A 23,175-nucleotide genomic window follows, 5' to 3' on the forward strand; every position below is an offset into this window, starting at 1 on the left:
ATAGTATTTTTCTATACTACTGTAATATTTATACGAGTTAGATTTGGTACATTATTATGGTCAAAACAACAGTGTAGGCCTACTTCAACAAAAATACTTTACAGCTACCTTTATCAGTCCATTCAAATGTTTCAAATACATAGACACAATATACATTACAAATACATATTACATTACATTACATACACAAATATAGATTATATTTAACATAAAAGACGATTGGGGATCAACCAGCGTACAAAATGTGCGACGAAGGTGCCTCCTTGATCGTCTCGTTAAGATGACGCAGAATGCGTTCCAAAAGAGTTTTTTTTTTACCCCTACTACACCCTCAAACCCTTCGAAGCTCTCACTTCGAACACCTTAAACCCTTTGAAGGGATTAGGGCATAGGGATGAGCCCTTCCGAATGGAACGCAGGGATCGTCTATGCTCAGAAATGATGAAAAAACACGTGGATCAAAAGCCTGTGGCTCTTCCAGGTTTTAATCCCTGCGTCCTAATGTTCATACTATCAATCCTAAATAGTATGTGAGATTAGAATAAGTGTGTCCCAAAGCATAGTATGTTGAAAAGAGTATGCCAAAAGTCATAAGTATGCCAAAAGTATACCTGAAATAGATGGTCTACTATTTCAGGTAGATTTTTAAAGTGTGGATCCGTGCATACTCTATTGGCTAATATTGCCCACAATCCATTGCGCTTTGGTTAAGGATTCGGTTCAGAACTACAAACACGAATAAAACGCGTTAAAAACTACAAACATGGCGGATGTGCGCGACCGACGGTTAAGTTACTAATAATCAACATTAACCTGGTAAAAATATTTATTTAATGTTATCTGTATTATATTTCATCTGCAACAACAATGTGAACTTTTATAAACATCCGTTTGGCCATTAACTTTTAAATGCATCATCATGCAAAAATATGAGCAGAGTTCTCTGCATAAATACCCATGGCTTGCAGATCAGAGTCCTGCTTCTTTTCTCTCCAATACGGTAGGAATTTAAATTAAATTAAATGTGGAGGATGTTAACTGTGACAAGATGATTGTGACAGGGCAGTTTACAGTGACAGGACGCGACAGAGCGGTCCGTTAAAGACGTGATTACCTACTCTTCTACTACACACTCACAAGTGTGTACTTTTTCCTCACCAAAAGAGTACGTACTTAGGGACGCAGCAAATGTCTGCATTTGAACACAACACATGTGTAGATTGACAGGAGCAGGCCGTTTGTACTGTTAAGCCACGCCTAGTTTCTCACTATTCAGGAGGTGAATTTGCAAATTACGCTAAGCTCATGAATATAAATTAGGTCAATCTGACGTTGTTTGCTAACTGGAGCGGAGAGACACCTAAATAATTAATATTCATGAGTCATATTCCTGGTCTCTCTTTACAGAGACCACGCCCACCTCAACTGTTCAGGGCGTACTTTTAATAAAGCTTCCGCATTTTGAATCATCATGGCAGCCGGTAAAGCGTCCTTGGTGGCGCTTGGACTTCAGTTCTGTGTGAAAAATAAGCTTCTGTTGAATTCAGCGTTGCCTGGTATTGTCAGCTGTATTAAAAGAGGTAAGGGCTTTTAACGACTCTTGAATGACAGGAATGTTTATGTGATAAATGTCATTATATTCGTCTTTCGTCTTTGACACTGACATTCTGACAAGACAAGAACATCTAGTATGTTCGACTCTGGATAAATAAGAGAAATGTTAAATAAATATCGCAAAATGTATTTGTCTCAAGGTATACTTTGCCAGGTTTTCATCTCCCTTTTCTCTTTCGTGGTGTATGTATACTCGCGTAGTCTTCTTTAACTAACGTTACTTTATTTTTATATACTTGACTCTTGTCTTTAATGTATGTCAGTGTGGTTCAACAGCTATTATGATTAAATTGTAATTTCAGTTTGTAGAACAGAATTTACATAAATTATAATTTTTTGTTGATCTAGATGTTTAAAACCAACAAATAAAATCACCACTAGAGAGAACAAGCCTTGTTAAAACTCAACTCTTTATAGTTAGTGAGATATAACCTTTGTGACAACTAGCCCCGGTCTTCCATTACACAGGTGTTAAATAAGAGCAAAGTTGAAAGTGGTCCTTCAGTACTTATATAAATAATCACTGGATAAATAAGAGAAATGTTAAATAAATATCGCGAAATGTATTTGTCTCAAGGTATACTTTGCCAGGTTTTCATCTCCTTTTTCTCTTTCGTGGTGTATATGTACTCTCGTAGTCCTCTTTAACTAACGTTACTTTATTTTTATATACTTGACTCTTGTCTTTAATGTATGTCAGTGTGGTTCAACAGCTATTATGATTAAATTGTAATTTCAGTTTGTAGAACAGAATTTACATAAATTATAATTTTTTGTTGATCTAGATGTTTAAAACCAACAAATAAAATCACCACTAGAGAGAACAAGCCTTGTTAAAACTCAACTCTTTATAGTTAGTGAGATATAACCTTTGTGACAACTAGCCCCGGTCTTCCATTACACAGGTGTTAAATAAGAGCAAAGTTGAAAGTGGTCCTTCAGTACTTATATAAATAATCACTAGAAATAGCAGGTTCATGTTGAATAAAGTGCAATCCCGCTGATCTTGTTCAACACAAGTATTCTTATTCACTCATAAAAACATCAGTCATCTCAATCTCATGAAACTCTTTTCTGTCTTGCAGGTCTTGCCACAAGTGTGTTGTCTCAGACTGTTGAAGTTCCCAGTGCCACAACCTCTCCAAGCCGCAGTTTTGGAGGACCGTTGGAACATTACAACAGTCTCATTCGAGATGGACAGTTACGAGAAGATCTGCAGCAGAGAGCTGCTTTGGAAACACTGGATCAGATGCAAAAGGATATTCGAGGGTACAGCAACGAACACTCAACGCTTTTCTCAAAGGTAAGCCACACAAAATCGTGTGGCCTAAAGCAGCCAAAATATACCCTGCTGATGTTGAAATGCACTTTTAACATATTCAAACTTCTTTTACTTCCACAACAGTTCTTCTCCAAGAGAAAGCCACCGAAAGGTTATTACATATATGGAGATGTTGGTAAGTTCTGTGGCATCATGTTGTGGCTCAGTCAAACTTTGTTGTCTTGTTATAGAAATAAACTGCTCAGTTCTGTTATCAATGCTTATTTTCTAATTTTTTCTCATTCTCTCAGGCACAGGGAAAACTATGGTTATGGACATGTTTTATGATCATGTAGAGACAGCGAAGAAAAAAAGGGTCCATTTTCATGGATTCATGTTGGATGTACATAAACGTAAGTTTGTTATAATTTATGATTATGATTTTTTTCAGATTTGAACAAGATGCTGTAAATATACCGTTTATTGAGGTTTGTGCACTGATAATTCTTAGGTAATTTTTAATTAATTGGCTGATTTATTTATTTTACTGTATTTAACTATTAGTTTAATTGATTTTGTGACAACCTCATAACATTTGGTAAATATTAGACCACCGACACAACACATTTTCTCACCAACAGAAGGTTTGTGCACTGATAATTCTTAGGTTCTGGTAATTTTTAATTAATTGGCTGATTTATTTATTTTACTGTATTTAACTATTAGTTTAATTGATTTTGTGACAACCTCATAACATTTGGTAAATATTAGACCACCGACACAACACATTTTCTCACCAACAGACTATTATTTTTCATTGTTGTCTGAAATGGACACTGTTTGTCTTCAATGTTTTCAAAGCTAAAGCCAGAAATTGGCACAAAATGCATTATTTAACAAAAATGAGTCACTGAAATGAGCCCCAAAATGACTCGTATAGGAATGCAAGTTCTGTATATCAATTATAAACTGATGCCAAAATTAGTAAAGTTAAACAACAAATATAATGTCCGCACACTGATATAACTGCTCCATAAAAAAATGTTTATTGCAATGTTTTGACCAACAGGTCTTCGTCAGGCACGAACGTTTCGACCCATTGCAATAAAGAATTTTTTATGGAGCAGTTATATCAGTGTGTGGACATTATTGTTTTTTGCTTCAGTTTGTCTCCTTTGTCCTGCACCTGAGCCCTGTTTGGGTTTGTGGAATGTGCGCACCTTTTTTGTATTTTTGAAAATTAGTAAAGATGCCATTATTTGCTTTTACTTAGACTCATGTTTATATAGGAATCCATCGGCTCAAGCAAAGTTTGCCCAAGAGAAAAGTGGGTAAAATGGCGAAGGCGTACGATCCTATTGCACCGGTTGCTGAAGAAATCAGCGAGGAGGCCTGCCTTCTGTGTTTTGATGAGTTTCAGGTGAATGTTTTACTTAGTAATTGTGTAGTTGAAATCTAATCAAGCTTTGTGATCGCTTTAGCGTACTGAGATCTGCTTCAGTTATCTTTCAAATCCATGCAGTGACAATCAAAGGGGTCCAGAGAATAATCTGGATTGATTTTTAAGGTTTCTTTTGCTTTCTCTGTTCATTAGGTCACTGACATTGCAGATGCCATGATTCTTAAGCAGCTCTTTGAGAACCTCTTCTTGAATGGGGTTGTAGTTGTAGCCACGTCTAACCGGCCTCCAGATGGTAAGAAGCAATGAATCCAGCTAAGCTAGTCTGAATGTAGTTTTTAATAAACACATTCTTTTGGGTATGGGGGTTTGACTTCTCAGTTGCTTATACGAATTGAGAGATCAACCGACTCTTTGAAAAGCCCAATATTTGCAAAATCATTTCTTCGGTGTGATGCATATGCCATTTTGTATTATGCACCACCAGTGACTGTGCAGCACTTTAAAAAATGATTTTTCAAAGTAAATAACACAAATATTATTGGAGTATGTTTTGCAAGAAAGTACAATGTCAGCCTTTCTATTTAGAAATGTCATGTTTAAAGGGGTCATGACATGAGAAACCAAATTTCCCTTGATCTTTTGACACAGAAGAGGTCTTTGTATGCTTAATACATCCTGCAAGTTTCATAACTTAAAATGTCCTCATCATCAATAAAAAAGCATTTATGTAATAACCCTCAGAAAACGGCTCGTTTTGGATCCGAGGGACAAGGGGACGTCACCTGGGCACAGTCGTTTGCATATGACCGCCTCCAGAGCAAGACAACTACACCTATTTTTGCATCATCGCATCATTGTCACATCCACAGGTGTTCAGTCGATGTACAGCGCATGGGTCTGAAGGATTAGTTGTTTACAATAAGATTGCGATGCCAGGCAGACGATGTGCCGTTCCTGGCTGTGGAAAAACGCTGTTGAAGGATCCAGACGTCTGAGAAAAATGGATTCAGTTTATTTTTAGCGAACGTCCCAGTCACATCAGTGGTAATTTACGCACATGCTCAGTACATTTCACCGTTGACTGTTTTGAGAAAAAATCGCAGTATGATGCTGGCATTGCCAAAATACTTTTGCTCAAAGATCAGGCCATGCCAACTGTTCTGGACCCAACAATGATGCCGCAAACTGTAAGTAACGTATTTCATGTAAAAACTATCTTTAAAATGGTAATGCATAGGCCAATCATAAAAGTGGGCGGTGACACTGACTGACCTCTTAAAGGGAAAACACCCCAAAACCAACTGTTTCAGTCAGAAGATAAGAAATAGGTTGGGTAAGGTCATAAATCACTCAATTTTGAATGTTTTTCGTCCAAAAAAACTTTAGTAATATTATAATTACACCTCAGGGTACATAATAAAATAAAAAATAAAAACATGTCATGACCCCTTTAATTCAATGTGTTACTTGCATTTTCTTTGAGATTTTTATGACATTCACTAGCAATTTCTGAGTGAAAATTGATTTGAAATAAATCATGCACAATTTGTTTTTCAGTGTAGCCATCACACAATGTGCAGTTTCTTTCAGTATCTCTTCGCTTCCAAATTCCAGTTTGTTTGAGCACAATATCTTGTTTTACAGATCTGTACAAAAATGGATTACAGAGGGTGAACTTTGTGCCTTTCATCGCTGTGCTAAAGGTATGCACTTCATCAGCAGGTGTATTATCTAATACACTTAGTGCTGTGTTTATTGGTGTAACGTAGTGTACTTAAAGAAATAGTTCATCCAAAAATGAAATTTTGTTGAAACTTCACTCACCCTCAGGCCGTCCAAGATGTAGATGAGTTTGTTTCTTCATCAGAACAGATTTGGAGAAATGTAGCATTGCATCACTTGCTAACCAATGGATCCTCTGCAGTGAATGGGTGCCGCCAGAATAAGTCCAAACAGCTGAAAAAAAAACATCACAATAATCCACTCCAGTCCATCAGTTATTGTCTTGTGAAATGAAAAGTTTTTTTATTGTGATGTTTTTATCAGCTGTTTGGACTCTCATTCTGACGGCACCCATTCACTGCAGAGCATCCATTGCTGAGCAAGTGGTGTAATGCTACATTTCTCCAAATCTGTTCCCATTAAGAAACAAACTCATCTAAATCTTGGATGGCCTGCAGGTGAGTAAATTTTCAGCTGATTTTTATTTTTGGGTGAACTATTCCTTTAATGCCCTTTTTTTGAACTTTTGGGAATAAGGTCAAAACAATGATAATGCAGGTTAAGTTACTTTCTGTTAGAAGTGCTGCAAATAATGCAGTGGTCAAATGTCTTTTAAATAGGAGTATTGCCAAACACTACGTCTGGATTCTGGAATAGATTATCGGAGAAGAAATCGCCCTGCAGCTGGAAAACTCTTCTACCTGTGAGAAAATCCATGTTTTACAAAATGAGATGCTGCATTAGTTTAGTGATCAACTTTTAAGCAGTTATGCAAGTTGACTACTTTCTTTAATCAAAGACATGCATCTTAGAAAATTTTGAGTTGTGAAATTTCCATTACAAAAAAGAGCTGCAAAAATAATGACAGTATTCAAACAATCCAAACTCGCACTGTTGCTTGGGCAAGTCAGGAAGCGCCATGTTTTGAATATCATTTGAATCGCTCCTGTTGTCTTAAGATGGGGTATTAAAAAGTATTTTAACATCCAAAACATCACATGCTTAGCTTGACAAGTGAATGTTACTGCTTTGACCAAGTATAAATAAATAAAACGATTGTATTATGAAGTGATTAATTATTAATTATTTTTGAATTTAGTTCCAGTGAACCTGATGTTGATGCAACACTCGATAAGCTGTTCGATGAGATGGCCTTCAAACAGAATGACAGTAAGTTGGCTGTAGTGTGTTTGCTAAATTACAAAACACTCTCATTTAATTAGCTGATGGTTTATCAGTAAAAACACCCTAACAAAAGAATTTCTATGGCAGCCCATTAGATGTCATATTGCTACAGATGTGAATGTAGGTTACCATTATGTGTGTGTTATGCATCCAGAATTTTGTGAGTTGAGAATTTAATTGTTTTTTAACTTTATATTTTATGCAAATTTGATCCAGGTTCTTTTTTTTTTTTTTATAATCACAGTTACTCGGCCCAGATCTCTAAAGGTACATGGCAGGATACTGACACTTGCTAAAGCATGTGGGACCATAGCAGACTGCACTTTTGAGGAGCTGTGTGATCGAGTAAGCTTGTGTTTCCCATGTTGTTTCACCATCCTCCATTGAAATGAACTATTGAGTATTGTGTTGTTTTTACTGTTAGCCTGTAGGAGCCAGCGACTACCTGGAGATCTCTGCTGTGTTTGACACAGTTTTCATCCGAAACATTCCTTTGCTCACTTTGAACAAGAAGACGCAAGCCAGACGCTTCATAACTCTCATTGATGCACTATATGAGCACAAGGTAGGTCATGAAGCACTTGTGATTTCTGTTGGAAGGTCTTAAAGGAACCTCTCTCAGTTCGGTGGAATATCTTCACAGGTTCGAGTCGTGCTGCAGGCCGAAGCTCTGTTAGATGAGCTGTTTGTTCATGAACATCACGACCATCACGACCATCACGACACTCATGTTTTATTGGATGATCTGGGCATTTCAAGGGTAATTTACAAACCATTTCCTATTTGAATTCTTTGAGAATTAAATGAGGAACCTGAATGTTGCCTTTGGAATTTTATTATAAAACTGAGAGAAGCCCATGAATTTCTATCTGTCAATTCTTATATATTTCTACTACCATTCAAAAGTTTGGGGTTGGTAAGTTTTTTTTTTATTTTTTTAATTTATATTTTTGTAAGAATGTTTTTGAGAGAAGTTTCTATAGTAAATGTTATTACAATTTAAAATAACTGTTTTCTATTTGAATATATTTTAAAATGTAATTTATTTCTGTGATGCAAAGCTGAATTTTCAGCATCATTACTCCAGTCTTCAGTGTCACATGATCCTTCAGAAATCATTCTAATATGCTGATTTGCTGAAACATTTCTTATTATCAATGTTGAAAACCGTTTTGCTGCTACATTTTTGTGGAATCCATGATACAATTCATGATTGTTTGATGAATAGAAAGTTCAAAAGAATTAACATAAATGACTTCACTGTCACTTTTGATTCATTTAATGCATCCTTGTTGAATAAAAGTATTCATTTCTTTTTGAAAAGTCTTACTGACCCCAAACTTTTGTTGCTCAATAGGATTGGGCAAAATGAGAGTGATGTAATCATTATTGAGAATGTTCTTTTTCGTTATGGTAGGTGGGGTGTGCTTAACTGTCATGAAAATATTGAAAATAAAATACTCCATTAATACTGCAAAATAAAACCTCTTAATGGTCTTAAAAAAAAATAAACTAGTTCACCCAAAAATGAAAATTTGTTGACCCTCAGGTTATCCAATATATAGATGAGTTTGTTTCTTAATGGGAACTGATTTGGAGAAATGTAGCATTCCTTCTCTTGTTCTCCAATGGATGCTCTGCAGTGAATGGGTGCCGTCAGAATGAGAGTCCAAACAGCTGATAAAAGCATCACAATAATCCACACCACTCCAGTCCATCAATTCTTGTGAAGCCAAAAACTTTTGTAAGAAAAAAAAAATCCATCAAGACATTTTTAACTTCAATCTGTTGCTTCTGGCTAAAATAGTCTATAATCCATAATATTGCTTTCTCTATTGAAAACAAACTTCTCTGCATCTTGGCTGACCTGAGGTTGAGCAGGTTTTAGCCAATTTTAATTTTTGGGTGAACTGTTCCTTTAACAAATTTTTAGATTTTTAACCTTGATGTGATGATCTCTTCACATTGATGGGCGGCAGTGATTTGATTTTCTCTTTTAATGCATCAGGATGCAGGCAGCTCACTGGCGATCTTTACAGGAGAAGAGGAGGTGTTTGCCTTCCAGAGGACAGTATCTCGCCTTACCGAGATGCAAACAGAGGAGTACTGGGTTGCAGGAGATCGGAGCTCTAAGTAGCTTTTATCATTACTAACTCCATATACAGCAGCCATCTCAACTATCATAAGACTCAGCCTCTCATGAGGTCTTGGGATCAACTCCATTTTGATTTGGTGATGACTGTATTTTAATCAGAACTGTATGGCATAGTGCTGCACTTTATAAACGCACATGCAAATATGACTAGCCTCTTTTTGAGGTTTGGTCTTGAAAGATGGGCAGGTTTGTTGAAAATATTTGGATGTGGATCTGCTAAAGATATGTTTTGAAATCAGGCTGCCTTTCTGATTATAAAAATGGAATTTGTGGAATATTTTATTGACAACCTATATTTGTCAGACAGCTGATATGCAACCTATTTAAGATCGTTTGCATTAAAATGATCTTTTATTGATGTCTGATTATTCTGAAGCTTTCTCTAGTGCTTCTGTTTCAGGTCTGTGATGTTTGCCGGTAGGTTTATGTGGTTTATTCATCATTATTTGTGTCCATAACATAAAGTGAGAATAATAGTCATGTATATTTAGGTCTAATGAAGGTCTAACGAAGGAGACATGGTCGGACCTTTGCTGTGAGGACCTGAGAGAGGTGCTCTCGTTGGAAGTACTTGCTAAGTCAAGCTCATACTTAGGATTAGGGATATGAGCAAACCCCAAATTTTAAGTAAAACATTTTGGTGTGTATCTTGACTGTAGCACACATTGTGCATGAATGATGCCTCAAATTGGGTGATTTGTTGAAGAAAAGAGTGCAATCACAATCACTTTTGACTCGGCACTCTACAGCACCCTAGCAACTGAATAGCTATAACTTTGCAGGGAGTCATTTCTTCTCATTACTGTAATTCACCAAGTTACTTTTATTTAATATTCCTATTATTTTAAAAGATGTTCTCTTTAATTTAAAAGTCAAACAGTTCTACTAAAAAAATAAGAGAATGAGTAAGACTTCAAAAATATATAAAAATCATGCCATAGCCGGAAGAAAGCCATTTTATTTAGCATGAAACGAGTCACAAATTTTTTTTTAATAATAATACATTAATAGTGCTGTAATACAGTTAATTTAATAATAATTATAATATGAATAAAATGTAAGATATTTAATTTGATATGTAATTTTAATTAAATAGTTTGTGTATATATTAAAAATATAGTTTTATATATATTTATATTTAAGTAATGCTTGATTTTCATGAAATGAATGATACATATAAGTACTCTTAATGGTTTTAAAACCATTTCATTTTTAATGCACAAGGTAATTTTTTCCTTTTGCTTTCGAAATGTGAGATTTGCTGTTTTCTTTGAGATTCCCCAGTCGCATTTTCTTCAGAGAACGCAAACGTGTGGATACATTCTATTGCAAGGCACTTAGTCTGTCTAGAAGCCATTTGTTCGAGAGAGTGTATAAAATAAGAGCTCTTGCGATGGCATATCTGTGTAATGTGCAGATGGCGTGTGTGTGATATTGGAGGTTGAGCTCCAGTTCTGCTCTCCGGCCCTTTAAGAAGCAGTTCCTCCGACTGGTTCCAGGGGGCGGAAGATCTTTGTGTTGCTGTTCTTCTCTGTAGTTTGCGGCAGCGCATTAGGGGCTTTGGCAGTGCTGGATCGCCCGGGTTGCGGGACGCAACGTCCTGCTCCGACATGGAACGGGGCTCATGGAGGCTTATTGGGAAAAATCGTGTGTGTGTTGTTAGGACTCATATTTGCTGATTTGCAGAGGGTCGGCTGTGGAGGTATGGCTTGATCGTTTGAGAACACTTTCGCGCACGTATATAGCCCTTCTGGTCGCTTTAAATCAGCGATTTTAAAAGGCGGGAGCTGCGTTCCGAAACAATGTAACATTCGCATTATGATGTAATGTTACAATCGCAGCGCGACGTCATGCAACAATTGAACAAATTCGCTTATGCTTTTGAACCATGGAAGCTCATTAAACGAGTCGAATAGGGGCATTTTTTGCTCGTTTTGTCGTTTATTTAATGCTTAAAACTAACCAAATCGAGCGAGATTAATAAACGAACCCTTCTGTCTGCTGGAAGTGGCCATGAACGCATTTGTAAATATTCCTAAACATCTCACGACATCAATTCGATTCCCTAAGAGTCCCGCATTGAAATGTGGACTCTAGAAGTGACCCATTAATGGCATGCACGAGGCCAGTGCTGCTGCCGTGTTCAGAAAAGCCGTCCATACATCATTCATTTGAAGGAGTCGAGGAAATATGGCAGAGGAGATAGATAAGCCCTTGGATGTGGACGTTGACATAGACCCTGATTTCGAGCCCCAAAAAAGGCCCAGGTCCTGCACCTGGCCTCTGCCCAGACCGGAGTCCAGTGCCGGGAAAGCAGAACCAGCAGAGGTGGGAATCATTCCTGAGGAAGAGGTGGATGAAAATGGCACTGATGATGCTTGTGCATCTAGTGGCATTACAGGCGCATCAAAGTTTGTCAGTGTGATAGAAGGAAACCAGGCTGTTGCTGCTGCTCCTGCCATAGAAACCAATGCTGCTGTCAGTGACAAAGACACCTACGGCTCTCCTGTATCTTCCCAACATGCTCTGCTCGCATGCAACGACTCCAGCATCAACGGTCTGACTCCTCAGCAGCCCAGAAAATCCTCTGCCCGCAGGAACGCCTGGGGAAACTATTCCTATGCGGACCTCATCACTCAAGCCATCGAGAGCTCAGCCGAGAAACGGCTGACATTGGCCCAGATTTATGATTGGATGGTCCGAAATGTGCCATACTTCAAGGACAAAGGTGACAGCAACAGCTCTGCAGGATGGAAGGTACGTCAGGTCAAAGAGACGGGCTGGTTTTTAACCTTATCTTGCTTTAAGTGCATGTCAGGACTGTTTATGTTCTCAAAATCCATTTGTTGCAGCTAATAGGGTGCATTTCAAGTTAATTGGGACATCTCGATGGCAAAAAGTGTCCCAATTTACCAGAATTCACCCCTATGCTTATATTCTTACAGGGTGGTACAAAGATGCTGGAAACGTGGACAATTACAGTAGTCGTGTGGTTTGCTGATAAAGTGCATGCTGTTGTGGTCATGCCAAAGGGCGTTACAGCAGATAAATTGAGGAAGGTGCCCCTGATAAAGAGCTTTTAAATGGCTGCTGCTTTCCCCATAATTTCAACAAGTACTGAAGTGTGATCAAAAGAATGAGACATGGCAATATCTATAACATGTTCACTAATCATTCTTTGTATGATCAATAGGATTGCACCTTTTTTCACGAAAATAAACTCCAAAAATATAGGGCTTATGCTATGCTCACTTTCTAGGCAAAAAGTGTCCCAATTTACCAGAATTCACCCCTATAGGTGCTTATATTCTTACAGGGTGCTACAAAGATGCTGGAAACGTGGACAACTACAGTAGTTGTGTGGTTTGCTGATAAAGTGCATGCTGTTGTGGTCATGCCAAAGGGCGTTACAGCAGATAAATTGAGGAAGGTGCCCCTGATAAAGAGCTTTTAAATGGCTGCTGCTTTCCCCATAATTTCAACAAGTACTGAAGTGTGATCAAAAGAATGAGACATGGCAATATCTATAACATGTTCACTAATCATTCTTTGTATGATCAATAGGATTGCACCTTTTTTCACGAAAATAAACTCCAAAAATATAGGGCTTATGCTATGCTCACTTTCTATCATCCCCGTTTGATTTGAGGGATTAGCTCGGCCTGGAAAAGCAATTGATCCAACATGGAATCAAGTCTAATGAATGCTCTTGGTATAGCTGGATTTGAATTTGAGAAAAACCTCGGGAAATCCATGTGCAATCCTGCAGATGTAGGGCTGTTGTGCAGATATTACATTTAAAAAGATGATTTGGCACCTTCACAAACAAGCCATTTTTTAAAATGATTTTTCATTATTTTATTATTATTTGATTAAAATATAATTGAATTTTCTAATTTTAGAAATGAAATTATATATTGTAAAATTAGTTGTATTTAATATTTACACAATATGCATAATTTATTTGAATAACCTTTGCCATTTTTGCATAATCATTTAAGAGCCAATGTATATTTTATACATCATAATGATAGCAGTCCATAGTAACATGTAGGTTAGTTGCCAAATTGAATGTTTAAATCCTGTCTATTTGCTAAAACAGACATATTGGTGATTCTGTTAAAAAGGTCCAAGCAGATTGTAGGAACAGTCAGCTGTACCCAGTGTAGATAAAGCCATCCTGCAGAGTGTTTGCATCTGCCTGCCACTGAACCAGGAAAAAAAGAGAAACCACAGGCATATCGTCAGTGTCAGGGTTGCTATTGGCGGTTTCGTCCCCACCTCCACTTCTTATTGGCTCTCGGCTACAGCATAAAAAGCAATCAGCTGACTGGAAACTATGTAGGTCAGTGTGTAGCAACGTGTGAAGAGCTTTGGTGTTTGACTCTGAGAGACAGCATTGTGTGTAAACTGGCGGCTCTCCAGTGCTGTTCTGAGTGGTGCTTTGCTCAAAAGGGACTGCATCATGGCTTTCAGATGATTTCAGCCCCTCTTTTCCTCTATTATAGTTATTTTTCGTGGTCCTGTATAGATTTAAGTACAGAATCTTTAAAATGATTTTCAGTGCTACATTCACATAATCTGACACTCTAGTTCAGTGTTTCCCAACCTTTTTTTAGTCGCGGCACCCTTTGGAAATTTTAACAAACTTGTGGCACCCTACAAAATTAATTTTGTCACAATATTTGAATTTCTAACTTCGATATGATCATTTGAAAAATTAATGCAGTAGGTTACAAATGCAAATTTTACAAAGGGGTAAATCTCATGAAACCTGTCAAGATTTTAGATTCAAAAACATTAGGATATAATAAACATCTAGAATGTATGTGAAGTATGCTCTTCAGTTGTAATTGTAATTGCAGGAAAATCAAACATGGATAAATTAAATATTCTAACTGATTTGAACACTGATTCAATTTGTCATTGAAGATACTGCTCTTATTCCAAGTCTAGTTGGTAATGATCTGTTTTGTAATCAATGTAGCTATGAATGTCAACAAACAATCTGATGGATGTCTTGGATTAGATTCTCAATCCAATCAATTCAGTTTAACAAAGCAAAAAAAGGAAAACTGCTTACGTACTTTAAGAATGAGTTGGGAAACATGTTCTTCTTAGAGAGGAGAAAGTTCTGTCTTAGATTAAATCCAGTAGTAGACCTGAAGAAAAGGCATTAATGGAAGTGAAGTGTTATGAGGTCGGCCCATTCACTCTTTGAGAGGTTCAGAGTTTGGTAAGGAGATGTTCATGGACGGTGATGAGCAGAGTCCAGCTTACTTCAAGATGTAGCAGGCACTGCATTTGATAAATTCACACCATTTTTAGACTGTCTGCTTGACTATTCATCAAAGAGGAACATGTCTTGCTTGTGAATTTTATCACATCCCCTTATGCTGCATTATGGATTGCTGTACCTTCTGTTCTGCAGTCCACATTAATGCAGCTTCACTGCACTGCACTCTTAAACTTTTTACATGATTGCGGATTTCTCCATGAATCATTCAGCTTTCTCTGCAGTAGGAGACATTTTAGATTGTTCATAGCTGACTAGTATTGTGGTGTATTACTACCTTGAGAAAATCCTGGTCACCAAATGTGATGTTTCTTAGTGATTGCACTGGTGTGTCTACAGAATTGCCTGTTTTCTGTTGCAAATGCCAAAAGCCAAACACTCAAAGTTACCCGGTTGAATTGCACAGCGCAGACCAATTATCTGCACAGCCCAACGGACAGCATAGAGTTGGTTATTTACTTGTAGATTGGTCTTGACCAGAGAGACCAGACCAATTTGAACAGTGTGCGTGAAATTCAAATGAGAACAGTCCTTTTTCTATTTTCTATAAAGCTGCTTTAGAAGAGTGTATTCATTAAAAGTAAACGAGAAGTATATGAATGTTTTAGGCATGTCTTATGATGCACAGCTCATTATCTACTCCTCTCTTTTTACAGAACTCAATACGACATAACCTGTCACTCCACAGTCGCTTTGTCCGGGTCCAGAATGAAGGAACAGGAAAGAGTTCGTGGTGGATGGTCAACCCTGATGGCGGAAAAGGGGGAAAAGCTCCACGGAGACGTGCTGTTTCCATGGACAACAGTAATAAGCTCATCAAGAGCGCCCGTGGCCGTGCCGCAAAGAAAAAGGCCGCTCTTCAGGCCACTCAGGACGGAAGCTCTGAGAGTTCCTCCAGCCTGTCCAAATGGACTGGCAGCCCGACCTCCCGCAGTAGCGACGAACTCGACGCTTGGACGGATTTCCGTTCCCGCACTAATTCTAATGCAAGCACCCTAAGCGGACGCCTTTCCCCAATTCTGGCCAACCTCGAGGTGGATGAAGTTCCCGATGACGACTCCCCCCTGTCGCCCATGCTGTACTCGAGCCCTAGTAGTATGTCTCCGTCCACTGGACTAATAGAACTACCCCGTCTAGCTGATCTTGCAGGAACCATGAACCTCAACGACGGCCTCTCCGACAACCTAATGGATGACCTTCTAGATAACATCAGCCTGACAGCTTCCCAGTCTCCGGGTCAAGACGAGAGTGGGGCCAACCTACAGGGAAGCCCTGTGTTTACCTTCAGCTGCTCTGGGAGCAGTCTGGCAATTCCCTCTGGCAGCTATGGCACCAACTCCATGTTTAGCCCTCCATCCGTCACTGGCCTGAGGCAGTCTCCAATGCAAACGATCCAGGAAAACAAGCAGGCAACGTTCTCCTGCAGTTCCCTCTTTAGTGATCAGAGTCTGCAGGATTTGCTCAGCTCAGAGTCCAACAGTCACAGCGATGTCCTTCTTACCCAATCCGATCCGCTTATGTCACAAGCCAGTGCCTCCCTTTCCTCCCAGAATGCCCGTCGTAGTGCCCTGTTGCTACGTAATGACCCTATGATGTCCAATCAGGCTGGGCCTGTAGGACAACTGGGGCTCAAGAAGGTGTCGCCATCTGGATGGCGGATGAACTGTGTCTTGAGCAGCGAGTCAGACTACCAAAGCTTGATGAAGCAACATCTCCAACAGTCTCCCTTCAGAAGCACATCTATGCAGCTCAACTCCTCCGATTCATTGTTGGCAGGTCTCAACGGCAGCGTGACCTCCGTTCAGTCGGTGTCTCAGGACCAATTCCCATCTGACTTGGATCTCGAGGCATTAAGTGGCAGTTTCGATTGTGACATGGATGCCATCACCCGCAATGACCTGATGGATGCTGAGGGCCTGGAGTTTAGCTTCGATTCGCATCTCATCTCCACTCAGAATGCTAACCTGACATCAGGGAGCTTCTCCAGTACCAAACAAACCTCCTCCCAAAGCTGGGTACCAGGTTGATCCAGCCAGGCCCAGGAATGTAGGGATGGTGCAGAACACTGCATTTGAGCCAACTGTCCACTGTAAAGTAACTGTACATTATGCTGTAGAAAAGCTATTTGACATCTGTTGGAATGAGTTTGTCAACGTCAATGATTTACCCAGCCGGTGTTGTAGTTTTGTGGCTGTATGTTTTGTATTGTCATGATTGAGGCTGGTTTGATGGACGTTGTGAAGAGTTTCAACAAATTTAACCTTGAAGTGCTTGCAGGTTAATCTAAACACCAATGACAAGATATTGAACTCGGCTGCTGGAATACGGTAAGTGGAGTACCGTAGAGAGAAAGTTGTTTATATATAAAGGCTTGGCCAACAGTACTTCCCTTAGTCCATCTAGAATACAAAATCTGAAAGCATTTGGGAATGTGAAAAGAGTCGGGTCAGTTTGAAAACCAATCAAATAACTTGAATACTCATTAGTAAACTGGTCCCTACGACAAGTGGAGCAACGTGGAGAGACGGTTGTCTATATGTAGGCTTGGGCAGCTGTACTTCCCTTAGTCCACCCAGAATACAAAATCCCCAAAACCCACTATTGCGTACAAGGGTGCCTACACACTAGAGAAAGCTCTTTCAAAATCATTTGGGAGTGTGGAAAGAGTCAGTTTGAAGACCAAGTGAGAATCTTGAGTTCTCGTTGGTTAACGGGTACCTACGACAAGTGGAGGATCGTAGAGAGAAGCTTGTCTATATATGAAGGCTTGGACAACTGAACTTCCCTTAGTTAATCTAGAATACAAAATTTCCAAAACTCACCACTACGTACAAGGGTGCCTACAAACTAGAGAAGGCTCCCATGAAAGCAATTGGGAATGTGGAAAGAGTCGTTCAGTCAGAAAACCAACTGAGAATCTTGAATTCTCACTGATCAACTGGTACCTACAACAAGTGGAGGGTCATAGAGGGAAGGTTGTCAGTATATGAAGTCTTGGGCAACTGAACCTCCCTTAGTCCATCTAGAAAACCCACCACTACGTATGAAGGTGCCAACACAGTAAGAATCACTTATGAAAGCATTTGGGAGTGTGGAAAAATTTTGGGTCAGTTTGAAAACCAAGTAAGAATTGTGAATTAGTCAACTGGTACCTACGGCAGTTTGCACTGCAGAGAAATGTAAAATATTCTCATTTTTTGGTAGTGTCACCCTTGAATTTTCGTCTATGTTGTTGTGATACTTTATCCCCATTGAAATCAAGTCAAGTGTAGTCTATAGGTGCCCTTAGTTTGTTGTAGTTTCTTGTAACCGTGATCAAGATGAATAAACTTCTAGTCCTTGAAACAAACACTTGCCTTTTGCCAAACTAGTCCTCGGGACAATTGCAGCAATGGCCTGATTACAACACAAACTCTTGAGAAGGTTTCTTTTGTCCGAAAAATGGCCATGAAAAATCCATCTCTTTCTCCAATTATTTTTTTTTTGTGTGAAGCTGAAAAAAGGGAAGAGGTTGTGTTTTTGTGAAAACTGAACAATATATCCTTGACTCCTTTTATGGAAAAGTGAACTATGATATGATGATAAGCTATATATTTAGTGTTCTGCTGTATGAAACTAGCTTGTCAGTGTTTCCTATGGATTTCCTAACAAACACAACCTGTGCATTTATCTTGCTCCGAGTTCTTGAACACAAGCATCTCCGTCACCTCTAAACCACGTTCACTTCCGAAGTCAACCATTTTAGAATAGACTATGAGCTATATATTTGTATTTCTGTATGTATACACACACACACACACACACACACACACACACATACATAGGACCTCATTCATGAAGTCATGGCTGTATAAATTGTTTGTAAAATCAATGGTTTTTTGAACAATTTACACCTGTAAATAGTTCTTAAATAGTTGCATTCAATGCCATTTAGTGTTTGTGTGCATTTACTGTACATTGACATGCATGCAACCATTTACCTAAAAATGGGTTTACAAATTTCTCTTTAAATCATGCATTTCTTTTGTGCTTGTATTTCATGAATGAGGCCCGTACTGCTTGTGTATATGTGCTGTACACTGAAAATATGTGCGTGTGTCTATACACATAAATATTGGATTCATTCTAGAGATAAGGTATATTAACAGTTATAAATTTTGGAACGCTGATTAAGGACCACTAGATGTTTGTGTATTTGTAGCAGGAAAAAATGAAGCTAAGAGCATTTGGTGCTAAGTGATATTGTTTTGGGTCAGTTCATACGGCTGGCATGTCACATTCTTAGCATTTATGTATATATATCTACACAATGGCTGGTGCTAGTAGAAAGCGTGTATCAGTTGTGATGGCAGTGTGTTTTAAGCATCCTAATAGTTTTTCAAATGAAAGGCAGCCGCATTGTAGTATTACAGCCTGTATGGTTGTAAGCTATGTAAGAAAGCACCTATCTTGTACTGTATTTCACTGTTGATCTTGAACATGCCAGACAACCAAATTCAAGGCTGATCAGAAATAATGCAACTATTCCGTTTGATGAAATAGTAGTGCCATTCAGGGACAACTTGCAGATGTTTCAGTAGTTACATCTAATGTTGTTTTAACATCACAGTGGAATGTACCTTTTGTTAAGGTTAGCTTCACGCCCAGAATTTTCATAAGCTTCTTAAGCACTGATTTTTATAATCTGCTTTTTATAATAAGCCGGAGTCACAGAATTTAAGATGACTATAAAAAGTTGATTGTGCTTGGTTTACCTTTGTTTACTTAGATTCATATTGTGTAATCCGTTTTCAGCATTATAATTTGCTACCTTTAAATGATTTTAATTCAGATATTTTAATTTTGCTAAGATTTTCATTCATTTTGAAGTTTAATCTTAAAGAGGGAATTAACACGAATTGTGAGAACGTAATCTGCGTGTGTACCACCTAAACACAATTGGCCGTTTGTTACCATCCACTCAATGTTTGCTTGACTTTACCTGTGTATTTCAATTTTGGATAATGTAAACAAGGTAGTGCAAGGCAAGGTGCATGTAAATAAAGCTTGTACAACACAATGCGTTGCTGTAGTCTTTATTTTAATTTGTTGTAATACAAGCAGGTGATTTAAAGGAATAGTGCAACAAATTTACTTTTAGGTTGTTACTTAATTGGAACAGATTTGGAGAAATTTAGCATTATATCACTTGCTCACCAGTGGATCCTCTGCAGTGAATGGGTGCCGTCAGAATGAGAGTCCAAACAGCTGAATAAAAACATCACAATAATCCACACGACTCAGTTAATGTCTTGTGAAGTGAAAAGCTGTGTATTTGTAAGAATCCAACCACATTTTTGTTTACAGTTGTTTTGGACTGTTTCCTTTTGTAATTGGTGCTGGATCTGTGCATATTTCTCTCCTGATTCATATGAGACAACTTTTGCACTGGAAGGAGCAATGTTATGGATTATGGATTTATATTTTAGCTGGAAGCAAAGGTTGAAGTTAAAGGCACCCATTCACTGCAGAGGATCCATTGGTGAGCAAGTGATGTAATGCTAAATTTCTCCAAATCTGTTTAGATGAAGAAACTAACTCATCATTTTCATTTTTGGGCGAACTATTTCTTTAATGCCTGTTCATCTGTCCGGTCAAACTGATTACCAGATTGGAAAATATAATGCTTTTAAACCATTATTTGCATAATTGCAAACAACATGCAATGAGGTCTAAGGGTCAGTTGGCAAACACTCTTTCATCTATTTGATTTTAGTGGCACAGTTTTCTGTGGTTCATGAATGCACATAGAGTTAATTTAATGAAAACCCTGCTTACTCTCCAGGCCATACAGCTTTCATCTAAAATACTCTTTTTAAAAACAGAACAGGGTTCAAACTATAAATACTCTAGGTTATGAGGCTTGAAAAAGTACATTTTCAGCAGCTCATATTTGCTCAAACATGTATATTCAAATTTCTCACCCCATTTCATTAACCATCATTATTAAATGAATTATTTAATGCTTAACATTAGTTAATGTACATTTACATATTTAAAAATGTCATGGAACTTGATTCATTCGTATTTTGATATATACATATCACAATATGCGTTTTATGTGGAAGGAAAATTTTTGATAGTGACTTGTGTCATGTTTTCATAATGAATTATTCAAAAGTGTTTTCCCTCCTGATGTATCCAATAGACCAGAATATTATTTAAGGAATAGTTGATGAAGAAACTAACTCATCATTTTCATTTTTGGGCGAACTATTTCTTTAATGCCTGTTCATCTGTCCGGTCAAACTGATTACCAGATTGGAAAATATAATGCTTTTAAACCATTATTTGCATAATTGCAAACAACATGCAATGAGGTCTAAGGGTCAGTTGGCAAACACTCTTTCATCTATTTGATTTTAGTGGCACAGTTTTCTGTGGTTCATGAATGCACATAGAGTTAATTTAATGAAAACCCTGCTTACTCTCCAGGCCATACAGCTTTCATCTAAAATACTCTTTTTAAAAACAGAACAGGGTTCAAACTATAAATACTCTAGGTTATGAGGCTTGAAAAAGTACATTTTCAGCAGCTCATATTTGCTCAAACATGTATATTCAAATTTCTCACCCCATTTTCTTCCGGTTAAGCCTCAGTTTTGACACTTTAAAAATAACCTCAGAGCATGATGTTGCCATTACTGTTCTTGACAGTGAAAGTGATGCGACTGAGGTGTTTGGATTGCAAAAGCCTCATTTTCTCCTAAGGTTTTGTTACATGCTCTAACCACTTTCCCAAACTGACCAGGTCTGTGATGGCCTAAAGAGATGACTGGTGTCTGGATTCAGCCTAGCACTTCCAAGAAGGTTCAAACCTTTGCCAAGCCTTTTCTTTTTCTAGTTTTTCCTCCTATGAAGGGCGTCCAGATTGTCTATGGTTACCAAGGAGACCCGTCTTATGAAAATGTATGAAACGTTGACTCAGATAGAACCCCTGTTGTTGTTTGATTGCCGATATTTGTCCAAAATTAGTGTGTATTCATACACACGTAGCAATCACGCGCTCATTCATACGCGCTGCACAATCAGTGGGATTGATTGTGTTTTAAGAAAATCATTCATAATGTTTTACTGCTCTCTGCAGGGAGGAAAACAACCCCTAGTGACAATAGCTGTAAAATGTGCCCCGTGTCCTTGTGCACTCATTGGTGGGACAGCACCTTGTTGGGGATCTCTGATTGGCTATCGGCTCCTTTTGCCACGAACCAATCGGTGCTTCTGTATCCAAGTCAACTTGGATTGTCGAGCTATTTAAATCCAGAGAAGGTGGATCTGATTTATTGATTTTACATTGAAAATCGCCTGATTGAAAAGATTCTCGCTGTATGTTGAAAGTGACAACCATCTAAGTATTTTTTAAACAAAATATATATTTGATTTGCAGCATATTAACAACGCACGGCTTGCCTACCTCGGTCAACGGGAAGCTGTTTGAGGTCTTGCATTTAACATATAAGATCAGTATAAGAACTCTTTCATCTGAAATATAGTAAATAAAAAAGAAGAATATCTTGTTGATGACTTAAGGTATACCTTTGAGACAGGTCTGTACTCTGCTTGTGTCAGCACAATACAACTGAGTCACTTGACTGAGTTTTCATCGCCCTCTGCAGGTTAAAAGACGAATACATGCAGGTTCAAATATCTTCATTTGCCTTCAATATTATTTGCTGTACAGATGTAGTAACTTTTATATTTTTGTTTGTGCTAAAAAATAATAAAAGTGTCTAAAGGGATGCCAGTGGAATTCCTGTGATAATTTGGAACCAATCCAAACAAAAATAAAACAATTAAATAATACGACACTACTCATTTGATTTGTTTGACAGTTCTAATTTTGAGCCCTTAACTGTAGGCTATGTAACTTGCGCCAATCAAAGTTTAGATCTAAAGCTGTGATTTACCGCCATTCTTTAAAAGTGTGTGCGCGCGCGTCTGGCGTCTCTATAGCAACTGCTCAAACACTGATACATTGTAACAAACGTTTATACGGTGGAGACATTTTTAAAGTTCTTTTGTGTTTTCTTAATTTTTTCTATCCTTTGAACGCGCTGTATGTAGACTGCTCTACACGCAACTAATACACAACTGCAAGGACGGAACGACTCGGTGATTTTTTACGATAAAACTGGGATTGTGACTTGAAGATGTCACAGACATGTAGATTCGGCTCGTCAGTGAAAGTAGAGCAGCTGGAAGAAGAACTGTCTGCTCAGATTCAGGCTCTGAAAACTGAGATTGAGGACAATGAGATTTTACACCAAATATCATCAAAACCATACAGGTGCGATAGCTGATAGTGTTCTTAACTTTTATAACTTGAATAAATTTCATTAACCATCATTATTAAATGAATTATTTAATGCTTAACATTAGTTAATGTACATTTACATATTTAAAAATGTCATGGAACTTGATTCATTTGTATTTTGATATATACATATCACAATATGCATTTTATGTCGAAGGAAAATTTTTGATAGTGACCTGTGTCATGT

At 38.0% G+C, this 23,175-nt stretch overlaps 2 protein-coding genes across 2 annotated transcripts; both read left to right on the top strand.

Moving 5' to 3' along the window:
• The first annotated feature begins 1,445 nt into the window (after positions 1-1,445).
• On the top strand, positions 1,446-9,677 carry afg1la (AFG1 like ATPase a). Its single transcript, XM_016546282.1, has 13 exons — positions 1,446-1,580; positions 2,700-2,917; positions 3,020-3,071; positions 3,187-3,288; positions 4,165-4,295; positions 4,470-4,569; positions 5,922-5,980; positions 6,620-6,702; positions 7,099-7,169; positions 7,429-7,529; positions 7,609-7,749; positions 7,828-7,944; positions 9,193-9,677. The coding sequence occupies exons 1-13, from the start codon at positions 1,472-1,474 to the stop codon at positions 9,319-9,321; spliced, it is 1,413 nt and encodes a 470-aa protein (XP_016401768.1). The 5' UTR covers positions 1,446-1,471; the 3' UTR covers positions 9,322-9,677.
• A 1,089-nt stretch (positions 9,678-10,766) lies between these two features.
• On the top strand, positions 10,767-19,697 carry LOC107733628 (forkhead box protein O3-like). The gene is made up of 2 exons (XM_016545337.1): positions 10,767-12,096; positions 15,292-19,697. Exons 1-2 carry the CDS (start codon positions 11,530-11,532, stop codon positions 16,660-16,662), a joined length of 1,938 nt encoding a protein of 645 aa, XP_016400823.1. The 5' UTR covers positions 10,767-11,529; the 3' UTR covers positions 16,663-19,697.
• Positions 19,698-23,175: the final 3,478 nt, after the last annotated feature.

This window comes from Sinocyclocheilus rhinocerous, unplaced genomic scaffold (genome assembly GCF_001515625.1).
Source record: "Sinocyclocheilus rhinocerous isolate Xijiao unplaced genomic scaffold, SAMN03320098_v1.1 scaffold853, whole genome shotgun sequence".
Lineage (NCBI taxonomy): Eukaryota > Metazoa > Chordata > Actinopteri > Cypriniformes > Cyprinidae > Sinocyclocheilus > Sinocyclocheilus rhinocerous.

Excerpts from the sequence above, each read along its gene's own strand:
- afg1la (XM_016546282.1), top strand. The coding sequence starts at position 1,472 with ATGGCAGCCGGTAAAGCGTCCTTGGTGGCGCTTGGACTTCAGTTCTGT. Across the intron at positions 3,289-4,164 it reads CATGTTGGATGTACATAAAC|GAATCCATCGGCTCAAGCAA; the intron begins GTAAGTTTGTTA and ends ATGTTTATATAG. Across the intron at positions 7,945-9,192 it reads ATGATCTGGGCATTTCAAGG|GATGCAGGCAGCTCACTGGC; the intron begins GTAATTTACAAA and ends TTAATGCATCAG.
- LOC107733628 (XM_016545337.1), top strand. The coding sequence starts at position 11,530 with ATGGCAGAGGAGATAGATAAGCCCTTGGATGTGGACGTTGACATAGAC. Across the intron at positions 12,097-15,291 it reads ACAGCTCTGCAGGATGGAAG|AACTCAATACGACATAACCT; the intron begins GTACGTCAGGTC and ends CTCTTTTTACAG.